This window comes from Macaca nemestrina, chromosome 7, assembly GCF_043159975.1.
Source record: "Macaca nemestrina isolate mMacNem1 chromosome 7, mMacNem.hap1, whole genome shotgun sequence".
NCBI classification, from domain to species: domain Eukaryota; kingdom Metazoa; phylum Chordata; class Mammalia; order Primates; family Cercopithecidae; genus Macaca; species Macaca nemestrina.
The window spans coordinates 138,599,462-138,620,428 of record NC_092131.1 but is presented as its reverse complement, the minus strand read 5'-3'; the positions used below and the strand labels follow the sequence as shown (position 1 = coordinate 138,620,428).

The 20,967-nt window shown below is 43.2% G+C and overlaps 1 protein-coding gene across 2 annotated transcripts in view; it reads left to right on the top strand.

The window, feature by feature from the left end:
- The first annotated feature begins 9,309 nt into the window (after positions 1–9,309).
- Positions 9,310–20,967, top strand: part of LOC105488850 (ubiquitin specific peptidase 3) — an 88,749-nt gene continuing 77,091 nt past the window's right edge. Inside the window, exon 1 of one of the 2 annotated variants that reach the window (XM_011753323.3) lies at positions 9,310–9,617. In XM_011753323.3, the coding sequence (XP_011751625.1) occupies positions 9,527–9,617 (91 nt within the window). In that variant the 5' untranslated portion in view covers positions 9,310–9,526. The remainder of the gene's footprint in view (positions 9,618–20,967) is intronic. The other variant, XM_011753347.3, reaches the window with a different exon arrangement.

The window sequence follows — 20,967 nt, the reverse complement described above, 5'->3', positions numbered from 1 at the left end:
GGATCTTGAAAATGTCTGCATTTTTAAGAATTCCTAATTGAAAGGAAGAGGATGCTAACAGTTCAAGGCAGCAGTGTAGAGGTAGGAAGAGCTGGGCTTGGGAGGTAAACAGCCTGCCTAAAGAACTAAAGGACTAAAGCAAGTTCTTTAGTCTCCCTATGGCTCAGTTTCCTCATATGTAAAATGGGGAGGAAGAAAAGAAAAATATCCCTCTTGTAGTGTCCTGATGATGAAATGAATCCACACACAGCCAGAAAGCATTCAGAAGAGTGCCTGGCACATAGTGAATCTCCTAAGTGTTGCTGTTATCACTTTCACCTACATCACAATGCAGCGGAGGCTCATTCTCCCCATTACAGTTAAGTAGCATAAAGCTCTGAAAAGGTAAGTAACTTGTTTTCAGACACACAGCTAGGACGTAGTAGGATTAGCTGGGAGTCAAAACCCAAGTTAGTTTGACTCTAAAAACCCACTTTCTCCCTCCCATTGTCCTGCAAATTTCCCTGATTGGGGAATAACATTAGGCTTAAAAATTTTTAAATATTGCTTACTTTTTTGATAACCAATGGTACAAAATTCATATATGGTATATAATGAAAAAGTAATTTCCCCCTCCCTCTCTTCTCCCAGCCTCCCCACCCCCAGGCCAACAGCTGTTCCCAGTTCCTTGCAGAACCAGCTTTAGAGTAAGCTTTTCACTGCTAATGCACATTTATTTTCCAGATCAATGTAATTCCCTGAGTGCCTCATCTGTGCCAGGCACTCTATCCTGGTGCTGCCACTGCCTTCAGAGGGCTCCTGGGCATGAGTGTGGAGGTTGTTGATGGTGGGAACTACTATATTGACTGCTGCATTTGGTGTTTTTCCCTCTGCAGTCATCTTTTCCCCCAGTAAAATCAGCTTGCACCGTTTGCACACTGGAAAAAGGCCAATTCAGAGCCCCAAAACCTCTTCTGTAGCTTGCTTTGCACAGAACCTGGCAAGCAAGGAGCATTATGGTATCAGAAGCTGACCAGAGGACTCTGTGATGCTGGATCTGGGATCAGCTTCCTCCTCTATGAAACTCCTGACCCTGCCAGTTCTCTAATTGCTCTGCCCCAGGGGCTTTTAGGAAGCATAATTTTCCATGAAGCCTTGCTGCTTTTGGGCTCCATTTCTAGCCGGAAGACCCCAGCTGTCCCACAGGTAACTGAGAAAGGCCAAAGAGCTCTAAGCCCCTTTCCTTACTTTCTCACCATTGTTCTTTGGACAGTAGTAATGTTAACTATACATGTATTTTTCCCCCTGCTATTGCTGCCAGAAAATATTTATAACAGGGTCAGCACAGAGCTTTCTTAATGACTTCATTATGAAATATGCTTATAACCTGTGGTATGATTACACAAATGCACAAAAGCAACTTCAGAAAATGGTGCTGATCATAACATAGAAATCCTTACTCTCTCTTTCCAAACATTAAGTATCTGGCTGAGGGAGATAAAGTAGGGATGGCACCATTTTGGAAGCAGCTAATTCTCATTTCAGAGATGGAGGCTCAGGAGAGGTCAGGCTCCTGGTCCAAGATCAGTAGAAGCAGGACTCCAGCCTGCTTGATATTTGACTTTTGGCCCCGCTTTTTTCCAATGCATCAAGCACCTCATGGAAAGGTCTGGGACTATGAAAATCTATGTTCTGTATGTTTGGGAAATTCATTTTCTGGTCAGCTGAATATTCTGAATAGAAAAATGGAGACTTCAGATTAGGGTTAGGAAGGAAGAGGGGAAGACAGAGGTGGAGGTTCCCTCAGCCTTGGATTCTTCTCCCCATCACAATTCACTTCTTAAAGTCTATAAGTCTCTCCTTCTCAGTGGGTTGTAAACTCCTCAGGGACGCAGTCTGGGAGAGATCTGGTAATGATAAGGTATGCGTGAGGCTGAGAGTCACATCTCCATTCTAACCCCTGCCTATTTGTTTCTAGCTAGGTAGGCACTGTGGTTTTTATCTGCATTTCTCAGATGACTAATACAATCAAACTTTTTTTTGTTTTGTTTTTAAGACAGGGTCTCACGCTGTCACCCAGGCTGCAGTGCAAGAGTACGATCACAGCTCACTGCAGCCTTGGCTTCCTGGGCTCAAGTGATCCCCCCATCTCAGCCACCCAAGTAGCTGGGACTACAGGTGTACACCACCACACCTGATGACTTTTTGTATTCTTTGTAGAGATGGGTTTTGCCATGTTGCCCAGGCTATGAACATCTTATAGATTTTTAGTAATTGTTAGTTTGTTTCTTTACTCTGTCTCCCCTTTCTTTCTGTATCTTTGTCCCCTTATCCCCTCTCCCAGGACCTCGCAAAACGCCACCCTGAAAGATGTCAGGGTCCTGGGATCCAGAATCCTCTACTCACAGTTCTGTGACAACCCTTCAGCAGCCCTTCATCATCTTACCTTGCCAGCCTCATCTCTCAGCCTTCCATCCCCTTGTACATGACTCTTCAGCCAGACTATCAGTTTCAATCCTCTCTGAGCCTTTGAGCTTTTGTAGAAACTGTTCCGTATGCCTGGGACACTATGCACCCTTCCCCACTCCTTCCCCATACTTCACCTTCCTAATGTCTAGGTCTCCGTCAAGTCTCAGGTCATATGCTACGTCCTCCAGGAAGCCTTGCTTGATGCTTCCCCCACCCCCACTCACCAGCCTGGGTTAGTTGCCCCTTGTTTGTGGCTAAGAAACATCCTGTACTTCCCCTCCTAGCACTTATCACACTGTGTTGCAATTGCCTATTTGCTAGTCTATCTGTCTTATACCTTGCCTCATCCCTTTGAGGCTTAATCTGTGTGTTTCACACTCTTCTATCTCAAAGCCTAGTGCAACAGTGATATTTGTTGAATGAATGATCCAGCTCAGATCTCTCTAAAAGGACAAAAATCTAACCTTCTGTGCCACCTCCCACATCAATCCTCCTCTTTGTCAAGGTCTCAAGAAAACAGACATTTATGGAAGGTCTACTGTGTGCCAAGCACCAGGCCAGGCCCTTTATGGTGATGTCATTTTCACAATTAAAAGGCTTAAAGCTCTGAATCTAGACAGCCCTTTGACTGAAACTCAGAGGTTCTGATGTCTAATCAGGCAACTAATGAGCAAGGGGAAATAAGTGATACCACAACTTTTTCCATCCTGATAGTGGCAAAGAGATGTCGACAGAATGGAAGACTGATGTAGCACTGAGCTGCTGAATCTTAAGTGCCTGGCACGTGGTAGGAGCACAGACAAGATGTGCCAAATAAATGAATATTTGAAGAGGGAACACAAAAAGGGCAGACTACAAGCCTAGAAGGCCCATGTTTCGTTCTAGGCCTGGCCTAATGTATTTCTCCCATTTCCTTCATGTGTTATTGATAAACAAAACTGGACATGGAAGTATTTTTGTCATGGGCAGCTGTTCACAGCCCCAGCCAAGCTTTATTTATTTATTTATTTATTTTGAGATGGAGTCTCACTCTGTCACCCAGGCTGGAGTGCAGTAGTGTGATCTCGGTTCACTGCCACCTCCGCCTCCTGGGTTCAAGTCATTCTCCTGCCTCAGCCTACCGAGTAGCTGGGATTACAGGCACACGCTACCACACTCAGATAATTTTTATATTTGTAGTAGAGACAGGGTTTCACCATGTTTTGGCAAGGATGGTCTCGATCTCCTGACTTTGTGATCCGCCTGCCTCGGCCTCCCAAAGTGCTGAGATTACAAATGTGAGCCACCGCGCCCAGCCCTAGCCAAGGCTTTCTTGTGATTTCAGCTCAGACATCGTTGGCTAAAATGGCCACACCTAGCTACAAGCGAAGCTGAGAAATTACGAGTTGTGAAACCAAGGGGAAAAGAAAGCAGATTTGGTGTAAACAGCAGTCTCTCCCACAGCATACAAAGGCCATCTTGCCTCTGCTCGTGTCACTGGACGACTGTGAACTATCACCGGATTGCTGGATTCTCTCTCTGGAAAGGTCCTCAATGGTCATTTAGTTCAATCCCCTGATTTTACAGATGGAAAGAAAGATTGGGGCCCAGAGAGAAGTGACTTATTCACTCTCAAAGAGTTGTTTGGGGCCAGGTAAGGTGGCTCATGCTTGTAATCCCAGCAACTCAGGGGCCTGAGGCAGGCGCCGCTGGAGACCAGCCTGGGCAACATAGTGAGACCCTATCTCTACAAAATTTTTTTAAAAATTAGCCAGGTGTGGCGGCACATGTCTGTGGTTCCAGCTGCTTGGGAGGCTAAGGCAGGAGGATAGCTTGAGCTCAGGAGTTCAAGGCTGCAGTGAGCTGTGATTGCACTCCAGCCTGGGCAAAAGAGGTCCTCTCTCAAATAAATAAATAAATAAATAAACAAACAAATAAATAAATAAGTTGTTTGGTGCTAGAGCCACACTGTTTTGCTTAATCTGTCAGTGCTTTATCTGCAAAGTGGGTCTTTAAACAAGAAAATCTCATCTCCTTCATAAAAGGAGACTTCAATGATAAAGAGGAAAGCATTAAAAGCCGTTTATAATTACGACAATGGCACCAAACACAAATCTTTCTTCAGTTACTCAGAGGCTTGTCTGTGTCCTGTGGTCATGAAGCATCTCCATTATTCGGAACTTTGGCTTCTCCTGTGTAACACTGCAAAATCATATACATGACCATGTGCATGAGGGGTGAAACTTTACCTTTTTTGATAAAAGACCAGTTATTGATTGTGTAAATTTGTGCAATTATTTAACATTCTTTGAGCTTTAGTTCTCTCACCAGTAAAATGGAGATGATAATATCTACCTCCCAGGTTTTTTTTGGGGGGTAGGGGTGGCAGAAAGATTAAAAAAGAAATAAAAATCATAGTATTTATTGGGTCCCAACTAGGTGCCACAGTATCAGGCACCTAGTTGGGACCCAATAAAATATAGGTTTCTCTTCTCAAACACTTGAGGTCATTTCTCTGAATACTTAGGCGACCATATCATACAATTATTGCTGTAATCGCTTTAAAAAGGAGCACTTCCAACAACATTCAGTGGACAAATCGTTTTTTTTAAGATCTGCTTTTGCTGAACTAGGTGCTGAGAATTCTCAGATGGAAAACACACACACACACACACACACAAACACCTATTCCCAAGAGAGACTGAAATGTGAACAGAAAATAACAGCACCATGTGAGAAGTGTGCTTGGGTGAGTGATGGAGGGCTTCCCGGAAGAGGCTATGTGCTTCATGGGGAAGGACTAGGAGCAGACCAAGAAGAAAGAGACGAGACAGGGGAGGACACGGAGGTATGAGGAAGCACATTTTCTATGTGGGGACTATTTGAAGCACTTCTGTAACAGTGAAAAAGAAGAAGCTATAATAAAAGGGAGGGGCCTAGTACCTGTGAGAGCAGTGGGTTTTGGATTTTATCCAAAAGATGGGGAACCACTGAAGAATTCCAGCAGGGAGACGATGTGAAAGGGCTGAATGGGTAGTGGGGAGAATGACACCACCAGTATTCCTGAGTGGGGAAGGGAGAACTGGGTGGTTGGAGGCCACACCCACCTCTTTCCATTTATTTAGTCATTCAACAAATAGTTACTGAGGGCCTGCCAGGCTGTATTCCAGGGGCTGGAAATCAGACAACCAACAGGACTAGCAAGATCTTTGTTCTCATGGAGACTGACAATAGATAAGCAAGTAAACATGCAAGGAAATATCAGATAGGTGCCACTAGGAAAATTAAACCAGGCAACAGAAGAGTCTCTGAGTGGCAGCGGCCCATTCCCTGCCCCCAACACTTACCAAGACTTCTCTTGATATAACTTTGGCTTCCCAAGGAGGCGTTGCTCCTAGAAAAATCTCTACGGTAAATATTAATAATTAAGCCACCTCTCGGAGTGTTTCCAATGAGCCTTCCCTGGGTGGGGATAGTCAAAGCTAGTTTTCCCCAGGGCCTGGTCTGCCTTGTAATGGTCGGTTAAGGACCATCAATTCCACCAAAAGTCCTAAGTTTAAGGTATTAGGAAAATCGCGGCAACCTTGAGACCTTTCCTGAAGTGGTTCCCCTGCAACATATGACCTCGCCCTCCCCTCATTACCCACACCACTTCCATGTATATATACAATTATCCTTTAAGAGAGAAACATTTGATAGTACGGTTGCAATTTTGCATTCCTCCCCTTTGAAAAATGCAAACTTTTAAAACAGGCCCGCCGCTTCGGGCAGGTTTTGCCGCGGAAACCACCCTCCCTCCCCGCCCCCGGATGTCCAGAGGGCTGGGTGGGGAATCCCGGGAGCCGCGCACTCAAGAGCACGGGAGCTGGAGGCTGGAGGCTGGCTCGTCACCATCAGGGCTCCCTGGGATGTAAGTCAGAGCTCCTCAGTGCCAGAGGGATGCGGGCCAAGAATAAAAACGCGAATGCTGTATTAAATGCAGCTGAAGAAACTAGAGACTGAAAAGGCAGATTTCCCAGTGTGCATCATGGTCTTCCCCCATTTGACTCATTTACTCACTGCGGGTTTCTTTTTCTCCACTATTTTCTTATTACGAAAACTTTCAAAGACGCAGGAAAGTTCGCTGTTTTAGGGAAATCTAGCAAAAGCCCCAGGAGGGCCTCTCTGATTCTGCCCAACTTCTCTGGACTGCCTGATAGAGCTTGCCCTCGGGGGACTATCACAATTGGGACTAAATTAGAGCCCCTGCTCCTAAGGGTTTTTAATTCTAGCTGGGGAGACCAGTCACTAATACAAACTTTCTTTTTTTCCTTAAAATAGTTTACACCTTACACAAAGCACTTTCACATTCCTGATCCCGTTAAAATTATAAAGCTAGAACTGAAAGGAAATTTAGAGATCATCTCTAGGGGTCAAATATTGGCAAATATTGGGCCACTTGCTAAGCTCCTGCCCATGGCAGACATGGCTAACACACCGCACACTCACTCATTCATGTATTCCCTTATTTATTGGACATCCTCCATGTTCTACATAGCATGTTAGAAATAAAGCAGAAAACCAGACAGACTTGTTTGCTACCTTATGGACCTCCAAGGGGAAGAGAGACATTAAACAAATGATTACATGCATTAAGAGTGTTTTTAGGCCGGGCACGGTGACTCATGCCTGTAATCCTAGCACTTTGGGAGGCCTAGGTGGGAGGATCACTTGAGCCCAGGATTTTGAGACCAGCCTGCACAATAAAGGAGACACTGTCTCTGGTTTTTGTTGTTGTTGTTGTTGTTGTTGTGTGTGTGTGTGTGTTTTAAAGTGTTTTTAAAAGCCGGTGTTGGGGCAGACAAGGGCATCACGCACTGGGAGGTACCCTGGGGGTGGGACAGGGTTGGGAAAAGACTCCCTCAGGAAGTGATGTTTAAACTGAAGTCTAGGGGATTAGGAAATGGAGTCTCTGAGAGGGTGAAGAAATATTATATACCAGTATGAAGCATGGCCTGAGTGAGGTCATGCTCCAGGGCTGAACAAGGGGCTATGGATGCTAAGTGGGGGTGGGTGTCCAGAGGAAACAGAAGGTTGGTGGACCAAGGTCTTAAAGACAAATAGGTTGACATGGAGAGATGGGTGGAAAAACTTGAGCCAAGGGCAGATATTATTGTTTCTCCTCCTCCCACTTCCCAGGAAAGGAGTTCTCATCTAGTGTCAGTAAAAACAAATACAAAGTTATAAGTTATTGGCCACCTAGTATGGGGTGGCAATTGTCATGAATTCCCACGTTCCTTGCGAGACAAGTATTCTTCTTCCAGTTTTACAGATCTAGAAAAGGCTTGGAACGGCTAGAGACACTTGCTAAGCCTGGCCGTCAAGTAGGCAGCAGAGCTAAGATTTGAACCCGTGCCGGCCTGCCTTCCTAGGCAGACGCACTTTCCACAATGCCTCACTGCCATAAAAATCCTAGGCCGAGGCTTGCTCTAACAGCAATCAAATACCACTTGGAAAAGGGCAGATCTTTGAGGAATCAGAAATACTTCTCGGGAAAGGATGAGCAGAGGTGCCGCACCCCCGTGGGTGGATACCATTAGGCAGAGGTCTATGCGGAAGAGGCCGACTTGTGGCGTGGGAGGTAGGGAGGAGTGAGAAGTGACTGACGGGGCGTCCCTGGCTGCTCTAGGACTGCACTGCGGGGAGGTGCCCGGCTCTAACCACTGCCCTGCCCGGTTAATCATTTCCTGACCTTCCTTCCTCCTCTCGCCGTGGCCGCAGGATTGCCACATCAGTCTTCCCCCTCCCCCTGCTCGCCTTCTGGCCCCGAGGCTCCTTCGCCGGGTTTTACAAGGAGCCCCAACTTGGAAGCAATATTTGTAATAGCCCCGGACGTCCTCAAGTGCCCCAGTGAGATCGCAGGCTCCATCCAGGGTATGCCAGCCCAAGGGGCCCCTTGAGGCTTGCCCTCTTCCCTAATCACTTACTAAAAAGAGGTCAGAGGGTCAGGGATCCAATCTCCATACAGATTAACAAGTTACAGACTCGGTTTCCCCCGCGGGAAAAAGGGAATGGTAACAGCTGGTTGGCTGTTACGAGGCTTAAATGCAGTATGTGAAGTGCCTGGCTGGGAGACCTTAGGTGTCTAACAAATGCTAGATCCCTTCCCTTCTTATCTTAGCCTGGTAATGGGGAGTTTAGCTTGCCCAGCAATCCCAGGCTACGTTAATCTCACTTGAACTTCCAGGCTTGTAAGTCCTACGACGCGCTGGAGGTAACGCAGATGGTGAGTCACAGTGACAGGGTTTGAACGCGGGTTTGTGGGCGCCCCTGTGGGCCCAGCCACGCAGCATGTAGGTGGCTGGCTAACACCACGTGTTCAGAACCTAGAAAGGGCTACGGATCGCACCTGCCGCAAGGAGCCGAACGCTAAGTCTGGACTGCCCTGGCACCCATGAAACCCGCTGCCCGCCTCCCCCGGGGCCAGGCCCTTGGCCTCCCCAGCTTGTTTCTTCGTGTATAAAATGAGGGCCGTAGTGCCTGTCTGCCCGAGAGGTTTTAATGTTCTTGGAGCGGCCGGATTTTTCCCACGAAGCCACGGAGTGGTCCGCACCACGTAGGTTCAGTCTCCTCCGCCCACCGCAGGAAACGCCGCGGACGGCCCGGGGTGCCCTACTCGGCGCCCCACCCTTCCCGGGGCCGGGGAAGCGGCGTGACTAGGGAAGGCACTTCGGAGCACAGCCGGACTCTGCGCCACCAGCTGGAGCGCCCCGGGACCCCACCCCGCAGGGTGGACAGGGGCGGGCCCTGGGGCGGGGCTTGCCCAGGGGCGGGGCGGGGAGGGGCCGGCCTGGGAAGGCGGAAGCCTCCAGTCTAGGGGTGGCTGCAGAACCCGGATCTCGGAGTTACACGTTCTACGGAGCGGGGCGCCGGGAGACGGCGGGCGAGAAAACACGGCGCCCGGAAGCCCGTGCTTTCTTTGACGCAAGGGCTCGAGACGCAGCCGCCGTCGGCCGAGCGCCCGGCTAGGAGCGACCCCAGACGGAGCCTCCGGAGTTCCTCCGCCCCCACCTCGCCGGGTCCTGGAGCAGCGGTCCTCCCAGCCGCCCTCCTCGTGGCCATGGAGTGTCCACACCTGAGCTCCAGCGTCTGCATCGCTCCGGACGCAGCCAAGTTCCCCAACGGCTCCCCGTCGTCCTGGTGCTGCAGCGGTGAGTGCGGCCACGGGCCGGCCCCGCCGCGCACCCGAGGCCCCGGCTCTGCCGGGCCTGCCGTCTAGGGGCCGCAGGCGGCCGGCGCGCAGACCCGGAGAGGGGCGAGGGCGAGCCGGGCCCGGCGGGCTGGGGAGGGTATGCGATGAGGCGGGCGCGGGCGGGAGCGGCGGCGGCTCCTTTGTTTCCCGAGGCCCGACGGCCGGGCCAGCGAAGGAGAGGGCCGCGAGGGGCGGGAGTCCGCGGAGGCCTCGAGCGCGTGGGGGCAGCGGCGGGCGGGGACCCTGGCCCGCTGCGCGCACCCTTGCCCCGCCCTGCTGTGGCCGGGGGCTGTGCCCGTCCGTGTCGCGGGGTCGCCTGTGGGGCGGGTGTCCGGCCCCCGAGGGGCGGCCGCACGTGTGGCGGGGCTCGCACCGCGCTCCTCCGCGGACAGGACGGGAAGAGCGCCGCTCTCCGGGCGCAGCTTTGTCTGGGCTGCGGGGCGCGCGGGGCCCCTCTCCGCCGCCGACCCCAGCCCGGGTTTCCTTTCCCTTCTCCGCAGGCTCGGGCACCTCGAAACCCCGAGAGGCGCTCGGAGCTCGGGCGGCGGAGGTCGGGGTCTTTCATCTGTCAGGAAGGGTGAAGTTTGAAAACAGGCTGCGGGCTGAGAAGCTCGGAGGCTGAGCCAACAGCTGCTTCGGAGGGGGCGGCTCGAGTTTGTTTTTCAGACCTTTTGGGTTGTCCGAAATTGCGTTGGGATTCCCGAGTTCCTGTGTTGTGAAACAGTTATTAGGTTTATATAAGGCTTTTGAGTACTTAAGCGTTTTAACTCCTCCTGCTGGCCCCCTTGGAAGCCCCAGTGCCCTCTCATTGTCTGCTGTAAGCGACTTCTTAGGATCGCACCGGCCACACGGCTTTGATTACTTCCTGGTAGGGCCCTGGTGCCACCGCTAGTCTTTGTTTATTAGCTTGAGATGATCACTGCTATCTGGGGTTATATTAATAGTGTACAATTCGAACTGTGCACTTCAAAAATCTTAAGTTGATTTGAAGAAATACAGAAAAACGGCAATGGTATGATTTAGCTGTGACATGTTCCATTGTGGGCCGGAGCTGGGAAGATAGTTTAGAGAATGCCTTAGCACTTTTGACAGCTTACTACTTAAATAGTGATTATGTCCTTGGAAAAAACATCGGTAGGTCCACAGAGAAAAATATACTCTGGGATAAGGAATAGAAATAACTGCGGTTTCCTGGCGTGCTCAGACGTCTGATGCTTTGCTTGCCTTATGTAAAGTGAGATTTGTTTTTCTGTATGAAGCCTTTAAAAATTAACGGTTAATTGGTTTCACAGAGCAATATTACAGTTCTTTTGTGAGGATGCAGAAACTTACGTAAATTAGCTTTTACCTGTAAATCTGTCGGAATGTTGAGTATGGAACAACAAATAAGGTGTATGGCACTGCTTTACAAATTGGTTGTGGTGGTACATTAGCTATAACTGTAGCTATTGCTGTGGTGCTATAATTATAACTTATTTTTTTTCCCAAAAGAAATTTGAAGAAAAAAAAAAAAGACCAAAGTAAACACTAGGAAAAGCCTACCTCACAGGGAAAGGTGGGATTACTCTTGCTCATCAGTAGTAAACTACAGGAAGACAAAATGGACAATTAGCACACTTCGGCATTTTCTAGGTAAAATCTCATCAAACTTAAAAATGGCTTCACTGAGCACATACATCTAAAAAAAGGAAAAGAACTGTGCAAGTGGCAGATACCCTCTTGTGAGTCAGTCTTGCCTCTATCAGTCAGGGAGTCCACTTGACTGTGAAAAAGAGATGCAGGAAATTGAGCATCTCTTGAGGAACTTAATAAGTTAAAATGGAGCATAACGAGATGTGCCGATAACAAGAATAAACTAGTGTGGGGTGATTTCTCTCCAACGGGTAGAATGGCGTCTTTGCATCTTGCAACAAAGTGTGTCTGACATACAGCTTTGCAAGCCTGGTTCTAGTCACTTGCTTGAATTTGTAGAACCAATAAAGCGAGTTTGGCAACTTTGTGTGAGTCCACATTCTGAATTGAACCCATTTTATGTAGGCCTCCCGTCTTAACCTGTTGGCATCCATTTGTTGATATAATCTAGCGTTATTGTATTAAGCTTGATCTTGTTCTTGCGTGCCTGTTGTTTCAGTGATTAAAATGATTAATCTGTGAGTCCTTAACTAACTCATTATCTTGGAGTGTTATATAGTCGTGTTTTTTTTTTTCTCCCACACTCTTGATTTTATTTTATTTTTGGTTTTTTGGTAGGGGACCAAAAGGGTAGCCAATGTGTTGAATAATACTGTGACTGGGTATTGAGTCTGATTACGTTCTTATTCAGGAGGGGAAAATCCCTGTTTTGGCACTGGGACAATAAAAGTAATGCCCTTGCCTTATTTTCTTTGCGAGTTTGCAATTATACCACAGCAAGACAGCCAAGCAAATTGCAAAATGCTACAACATTCTAGGTTCTACCAGTTAGCAGTACCTAATTGGACAAATAGTTCTATTTTCTTTTTTTTTTTTTTTGAGATGGAGTCTCGCTGTGTGGCCCGGGCTGGAGTGCAGTGGCCGGATCTCAGCTCACTGCAAGCTCCGCCTCCCGGGTTCACGCCATTCTCCTGCCTCAGCCTCCCGAGTAGCTGGGATTACAGGCGCCGCCACCTCGCCCGGCTAGTTTTTTGTATTTTTTAGTAGAGACGGGGTTTCACCATGTTAGCCAGGATGGTCTCGATCTCCTGACCTCGTGATCCGCCCGTCTCGGCCTCCCAAAGTGCTGGGATTACAGGCTTGAGCCACCGCGCCCGGCTAGTTCTATTTTCTTTGAGTATCAGTTTCCTTATATAATCTGTAAAAAACAAAAAAAAAAAGGGGGTAATACTTTGTATTTACTTCACAGGTTGCTATTAGGATGAACAAGGTAATTTTTGTGTGTGAAAACTCTGAGAGTGTGTGTATACACTATTCAAGAGGTCAGAACATCTTTATAAACAGGACTCTGAATAATTAAATATCCAAAGCCCATTAAATGGGGACTAGAACAGACTGGCTTTATGCTGAATGATGCTTTACAGGGAGATACAGAACTCAACAAGATTACAAGAAGTAAGAAGTAATTAAAAATCAGAATTAACATGAGCTTCTTATCCATGGAAGGCACTGTGTGTTAGATTATATAATTGTGTATTACAGCAGTTCTTACATTTTTTGTGCTAAGGACCCCTTTACACTCTTAAAAATCATTGAGCACCCAAAGAGCCTTTGTGTAGCTTATATCTGTTGATGATATTTATTAGAAATTAAAACTGAGAAAAACTTAAAAATATGTATTTATTAATATGCTCACAAATAATAGTAGACCCACTACCCGTAACATAAATTGAGAGTTTATATAAATGTTTTTCAAAACAAAAACTTAGTGGGAAGAGTGGCATCATTTTACATTTTTGTAACTGTTCAGCTTTATAGAAGACAGCTGGATTGTTATATTGCTTCTGCATTCAGTCTCTTGAGATGTCACATCATGTAGCCTCAGGAACACCTCCACTGCATGCTTGTGAGAGAATGACTGTAAACAAAAGCAACATCTTCAATATTATGTATGAAAATTATTTTGACCTTCTGGACCCCTTGAATGGGTCCTGGAAACTTTCAAAGGTCCAGGACCACACTTTGAGAACCCACTTGTGTAAGCTATAGTTAACAGTTAGACACCTGCTCATATCACAATAACTTTAAAAAGTTAGAGAAATCCTTAAGGCTAGCAACGTTTATGTTTCTGTAGAGACCTGAGGTTTTTGAAATGTATTAGCTGGGAAATAAACCATGGGGTCTAGTAGTCCTTTGCTCTCAAAAAAGGTAACAGTCTAATGTAGCTGGGGGAGAGACAGGAAGCTAACTAGTTAGATACATCCATGTGGTTTAAGGTAAATGTTGAAAATAGCAATCTCCTAATAACGTAAAGGCTGATTTTTGTCTAATTGTTGCTTAAAGGATTCTAGTTTTAAATGAAAAAGTTTTAAATAAAAGCTAGGGCATTCTCTCAAGCTTTTTGTTATGTGCACATACCAGATTAGTTATTTTCAGAAGCTGGAGGCTTGGGCATTCCTTATTTTTGTGGAAAGAGTTTAACCAGTGGGAAAAAACACAAATTGTTTAAAAAGATGCCCTGAATACAAGTGTTTTCATAACTAAGGAAAGCCAAAGACCAAGCATTTGAACTTGAGGGTTTGGGTTAAACAGCCAGTTAAATTAGAGATATTTAGTAGGATAGGTATGCTAATTTTTCCCTGATTAATTCTTCAACGAGTTGAGAGTGCCTCTTTAAGTTTTCAGTACACACTTGCCCTCATATTACTCTGCCCAAGAAAAGTAAGTGTAGATCAAGTAAATGTTCTGCAGTTTTGCACCCAAAATTGCAGATAATTCCACCCAAAATACTGGAGATAAACCCTTTTTTAAGAGATCCATTCAGTAGGATGAGGTGTTGATTATTGGTTGTCAGTGGTAATAAATTTGTAATGGACGGATCAGGTTGTGATAAAGGTAAGACATCAACCTTGATGGAGTGATGGGTTATTTTGTATCGTATTTCTCCACAACCTACATTTAACACTCTTGTTTGCCCAGTGAACTAAATTTTCTAAATACAGTCATTGCTTGTCATTAGGTCAAATGCATTTACTGCTTTTTAGTAACATTCTGTGATGAATTTATTAAGTGCCTAACAATAGAGCAATTAGTAAATATTTGCCTAATAAATAAAGGAACTTTAACTTAGATGTGTCTGGCAGGGTCTTTATGTTGAAAAGAAATGCAGAGTGAGCTTTCCCCCAGAATGCTTTTACTAGCCCGCACTCCCAGTATTTTAGTCAGTAAATGTTGGCTGGATTGTGAGCAAGTGACCATCTGCAGTGTTGTTATCACAATGAATTTGTGTTCTTTTGGTAGTCTGTATTTATAGATGGGCAGGTGGACAATTTAGTTGTAAATGTGGATGGGGTAGTTAAAAATCAGTGGACAGGTGATAATTTTTTTAACATTAATTCTAAAAACTAGTATTTGAGTTTTATATATCCTTCTGAAGAATTTAAGCTTTTTTTGTAATATTTATAAAGCTTAAGTCAAATGTCTTTCTAGTCTTTCTGCAGTATTCCTCCCCCACCCCATCCGCCAGAATCTTAAAGCAGTCTCAGCTTATTTCCAGAATCTCTAAATGATTGGTCATGGATGTGAAATGTGTGAAATTTACAATGTGCTCCATGTATGTGTTTTGTTTAAAGAGGCTGCAGTATAGAGATTGAGCTTAACATTTCCTTGTTGTGAAAAAGTTTTGACACATTGATCAGAAGTTATTTCCCTAGTAATATGCTTAATAGTGTATAAAGAACATCCTTCATGGTCTAAGCAGAAGAAATGATGGAGTTGGGGGAAGAATTCGAACTCTTTGGTGTGGTTTCCTGTTATTTATCCTCAAAATAATTTCTTCTCCTCGTTCTTTGCTTGTACACCATTAGCCTTAGACTCATGTAACAGCCTACTTTGTCCTCATTGAAATTTATGTAATTTCCTTCTCCACTGGAATATAAAAGATTGATTTTGGATCCTTCAAGCTAGATTTAGAAATACTTATGTTTTTGTAGTGTTTGCAGCTCAGTGAATAGACCAATGAGTAATTTAGTGTGTAGCTTAGTGAGTAATTTAAATTACTGTTTTAAAATTTGAGTCCCTCTTCCATCAGGGACTAATTAACATGTACATTTCCCCTAACCTAACCTGCTCTTTTTTTTCCCCTTTTGAGCTTTTTCTGCTTCTTGAGCTTGTTTGTTTTTAATATTTTTCCTTCTTTGAAAACAAAACGTTAGTCTCCTTTGATTAAGCTGCAGTCTCTGACCTATATACATAGAGGTTTGTGTTCAACCAAGGCATTAAAATAAATAGATTTAGTTGGTAGATTATCAGTGTTTGAAGTGGAAAAGATATGCTGTTTAACATGTTTTTATATTTTATGGTTATGCATTGCCTCTTTAGACAGGAGAGCAATTGCATTCTAGGTGTGTTAAAAGAGCTTTCCTGGACAGATGGCTTGGAAGGAAGTACTTTGATGGGTTCTCAGTAGGGGCTAGTACTTTTTGGAGGGTGTATTTGTGATTAAGCTTACCTTGATTGACAGTTTAGAATGCTGAGAATAGCATTAACAACAGTAACAGCTTGTTCATCTTACCTAGAATTGTCTTGTGCCAAGACCCCTCAAGATGCTCTGAGATTCCTGTGTAGTGGTTTGTTTTGAGAATGTAGGTAAGAATAGGTATCCTTGAGACTGAAAAGAAATTCACCTAAAATTATTCATTGCAGTTGTATCTTAAAATCTTTGGGGTTGTTGAATGAACTTTGGCTTAGAAATTTGGAGAGATCATCTTTTTAACTGCTGCGAGTCTGCAGATGTGATTATCTGTAGTAATTCCAGATGTTTTCTCATCTATTGGTTTTACTGAGTAGGAGGAGAACTGAGAACAACATAAAGTAACTTCAAAGCAGTTTGCTAGCATTTAATGCTGACTAATTTAGTTAATTATGCATTCTTTTAGTTTTTCTTGTTTTATTGATTATGAAACTGAGACAAAGGTTACGAGTTGCTTAAGATGCTTGGGGGTGTTAAAAATAGCCCAAAGCTTAAACTCTAATATTGTTCAGACTTTTAGCTTGCTTTTTTTTTTTTTTTAAAAAAGGAGTCTTCATTTTGTCATTCAGTATCTTAATGCTTGACAATTTAATGAATATAAAATGTTTGGAGCACATACTTTAATTCCTTTGAAGATTTTTGATACGAAAATATATTTTAAATTCCACATCTCAAAAATTACTTATTTTAAAATTAGGTATTTTATTACCACCCTCACCCAATTTAATATTGAAAGTGCTGGCAAGTTAGAGCAAGGAATTGGTGATATAGTTTGGAAGAAACAACTATTTTAAATGTCAACCTTGTTATACTCAGATCTAATATTTTTGTAAGCCGAAATTCATATTGCATTGGTTCAGACATAATAAACCAGCTTCCTCACTATAGCTATGGATAAAATGCAATTAGCTTTTGGTTATTTTAAAAATGGGTTTCAGTTACTGAAGTCTCTCCACCCCCCATATTTTTTCATTTTGTTTCTGTTAGAGAAGATTCTTCTTGGAGATGGTTTGTTGTAGGGTGGAGGAAGGAGAGAATTCTTAAGGTATAGGATTTTGCATTTGCTTCCAGTAGCTCAGAGGTTATTTGAAATCTTTGCTTTAATCAGTGTACTTTGTTGATTCCATTTAGTTATTCTAAGATTTTCCAATTGTATTTCTTGTAAAAGTTATAGTCTTTAGACCATAAAAACTAATAACTGCAGATCTTTTTTTTTTTTTTTTTTTTTTTTTTTTTTTTTTGAGATGGAGTCTCACCCTGTTGCCCAGGCTGTAGTGCAGTGGCGCGATCTCAGCTCACTGTAATCTCTGCCTCTCGGGTTCAAGCAGTTCTCTACCTCAGCCTCCTGAGTGGCTGGGATTACAGGCACACACCACCATGCCCGGCTAATTTTTTTGTATCTTTAGTAGAGACGGGGTTTCAATTGAACTCCTGACTTCGTGATCCTCCTGCCTTGGCCTCCCAGAGTGCTGGGATTACAGGTGTGAGCCACTGCTCCTGGCCAATAACTGCAGATCTTAAAATAGATTTCCCCACTTCTTCTTCTTCTTCTTCATTTTTTTGAGATGGCATCTCACTCTGTCACCAGGCTGGAGTACAGTGGCGTGGTATCAGCTCACTGAAACTTCTACCTCCCAGGTTCAAGCGATTCTCCTGCTTCAGCTTCCTGATTAGTTGGAATTACAGGTGCCCACCATCATGCCTGGCTAATTTTTGTGTTTTTAGTAGAGATGGGGTTTACTATGTTGGCCAGGCTGGTCTTGAGCTCCTGACCTCGTGATCCACCCACCTCGGCCTCCCAAAGTACTGGGATCCCAGGTGTGAGCCACCGCACCTGGCCTCCCCCTTTCTTAAGATACAAGGAAAAGTGTATCTTTTCAATGTGCTTTTTATGGCTATATACAACGCAGATGAATTTAGGAAGGCAATTTCAGATTTTGAAAACTGTTTAAATTAAACTTGGACATTGAAAAATCAAATTTGCAGTTGTCTTAAGTGTTTGCGTTAGCTAGATGCTTAAAAATTAATAAATGCTATCTAATATAATTTTATAAGACATTTTGAAGAGGGAATTGAGAGTTTATTTTTAAGATAAGCCAGGTTATATCAAAGATATTGTAACCAACTAGATTTTATTTGGAGACTTTGTACTCTGCTTTAGAATCCAGTAGCTCTATCAGTGTGAGCTGTTTCCATTTTTGAGTAGAAGTTTTCTCCTGTTATTTTTTCTTTGTTCTAGCTGGGTTTAAGACAGCCTTTGTAGAAATTGCTTGCCTGTTTATCCTTCACCCACCCTGAAGACTCTTAATTTTATAAACTGTTCTTGTACTGCCTCATCACCAGAAAAAGCAGGCTGGAAATTAACCGTCATATTCCTGCAGGTTTAATTTAACTGATTATAAGAAAGTACAGTTATTGTTTTAGCTTCTTTAAATCTTTGTCCTTGATGACCAAGCTCAGGTTTTTATTTTTGCTTACTTATTTATTTTTTGGAAATGGAGTCTCACTCTGTCACCCAATCTGGAGTGCAGTGGTACAGTCATAGCTCATTACAGCCTGGAACTCCTGGGCTTCAGTGATCCTTCCACTTCAGCCTCCCAAGTAGCTGGGACTACAGGCACGTGCCACCACGCCCAGCTAATTTCTAAATTTTTTGTAGAGATGGAGTCTCGATGTTGCCCAGGTCTTGAACTTCTGACTCTGAGTGATCTTTCCACCTCAGCCTCCCAAAGTGCTGGGATTACAGATGTGAGCCACCAGGCCGGGTGGGTTTTCTTTTTTAAATAATAGATTTTAAATTGTTCATTACTTTGTTTTGAACATTTGTTGCACAATGCTGGGGTACTATTTTGATTAAAGTTTTTGAAGATGAAGTTGAAATTTCTAGAAAACAAATTTCTGACTTGGAATGTTTCCCTGAGATAATTGATAGACAACATGTTAGAAAAATGTTCTACTATGATATCAGGCATTTAAAAAATAACTGTGTAATATAGAGACTGTGAGACCAACAATTGTAAAAATTGCTGATTGAGCACATTTTAATTTTAGTTGCACACAATAAAATGTTCTTTGGTTTAATTGAGATTAACTCTTATTTCCATGGGAATTATTTTGGATATTAACAGTGAGATACTTTAGCATTGGAGAAGTTGCTTTCTAACAACTGAAGGATCAAACTTCACCTTAAGTGTATGAAGTAGCTGCTAGACCTCAACATTGGTGCTCTGAGAATTTAATTCTGAGGGGTTAAATGCATTAGTTTCATTTTATTCACTTTGAATGTTTTGTTTATATATAGTTTTTTTAGAGCCTCATTTAAAAAATATATGTATTTCTAGTTTTTTCCTTTGAATATATAGTACAGATTTTTGGGAAAATGTGGGTCATGTTTGAAAATTCTATCTATTGATTGTAAAAAAATTCTGACTCTTGGTTTTGGTTAAATAATTAGAACAGCTATTTAAAAAAACTGAAATAGTTAATGGTTTTGGAGTTTGCAAGTGCCTATTTTCTGAAATATTGATTATATAACCCTCGGGCAGAGTATAAGTGTTTGCCAAGTTTGTATTTCTTTTTTCTATTTCTTCAAAATAAGTCCCATTGATTTTAAAAGAATAAAGAGTTTCCTAGTAAGTACAAGTGCTGTACTTTTTCCCCCTCCACTTTGCACTTTAGTGTTAACCTTTATTACATAACCACAGAGAATGAGGAAGAGAATTGTACAATGCAGATATTAAGGCTACTGTTCTCCAAGGAAAGTATTTGATGTTAAGAGGTCCCTAAACCTCTCAATTATTTTATTTACTTGTGAGAGGGGGTGCTTCCTTAAATATATATGAGTCTTTTCTTATATTGCTTACACTTGCAACTATTATTTTGAAATAATAGTTGAGTGGTGTTTACATTTATGACCTGATTCATGTCTTTTGAAGCGCCACTACTGTTTCACCATGGACGTGCTTACTCAGGTTGTTGGCAACAGCATGGAATTGCATCAGATCTTGCTGTATTAAATAAATGAAGATATTAGATGTCAAAATTTTTTAAATAGTTCATGGCTTTTGTTTTTATTTTCTTTATGATCAGCTTCATAGGAAAAGTTATTTTTGAAACAATTTGAGCTCCTAATAATTTTTTATAGATATTTGTGTCTAGTCTTCCAAAGGCAAAAATGGCCCATTTTGACTCTGATTTAGTAATCTGCTTTGACTTTAGTGGTTTTTAATCCTTCCTCCCACTGTCCTTTCCCTCATTTAGAAGTAGGAGGAGCACAGTTCCAGTATTTAAAATAAAGATCAAGAGTAGCATAATAGCTTCATTAGGTGTTTTTCACCAAAATAGGTCTGAATAAGTCTGAATTTGTGGTAGAAGGAATCATAACAAATTTGTTTACTGCATTACAGTTTTTGAGAATATGTTGTTTCACACACATTGTTTCTATATGTTGTTTCCATTCATGGTGAAAGCATAAGGAATCCATTTAAAGATAGAGTAAAATGCTAGAGTCAGTTGGGGGTTGGGGGCAGCCCCTTGGACAGAATTTGCCTCTGTGTGGGAAGTCAGCAGGACCAGATGCCCCTCTCTTCTTTGGCTCTGTAGGTGTCTGAATCTCTTAACATATAGATGACAAATTTTGGCCAGCTTTGAAATTACATTTGCTAGTGGAGGACACATATTAACTCTGCAGTGGCAATAAGGAATTCAGTAGGTGCCTGACCCCCAATGATAAACTGCTATTCTAATTTTTATGCTGTGTAATATATTTTAGACTGTTTTATAAAAAAGATAAAAATTGAGCAATTTTATGAATTGATATGAGTGTTACATCAATTTACTATTTGAAGATTAATTCATGTTTTCAGAACAGTAATACACATTTCTGAAATATAAAGAGACAGGTAATAGTATCAAAGGGCTTAAAATAGAATTGTAGTCTTCCTCGCCTCCACTTTCAGTCCTGCTGTCCACAGACAATCTCTGTAAGCTCTATTTAGCTTTCTGTCTCATATTTACCTGCGTAATTCTAACCAATGCTCTGTTATTTCTTAATTTGCCATTTTTAGGTAGTATTCCTTGATATCTTGCTGTGGTAAATGAAGACTTCAGTGTTTGCACCGCTTGCCCTTCGGTCTCTCCACTGCCC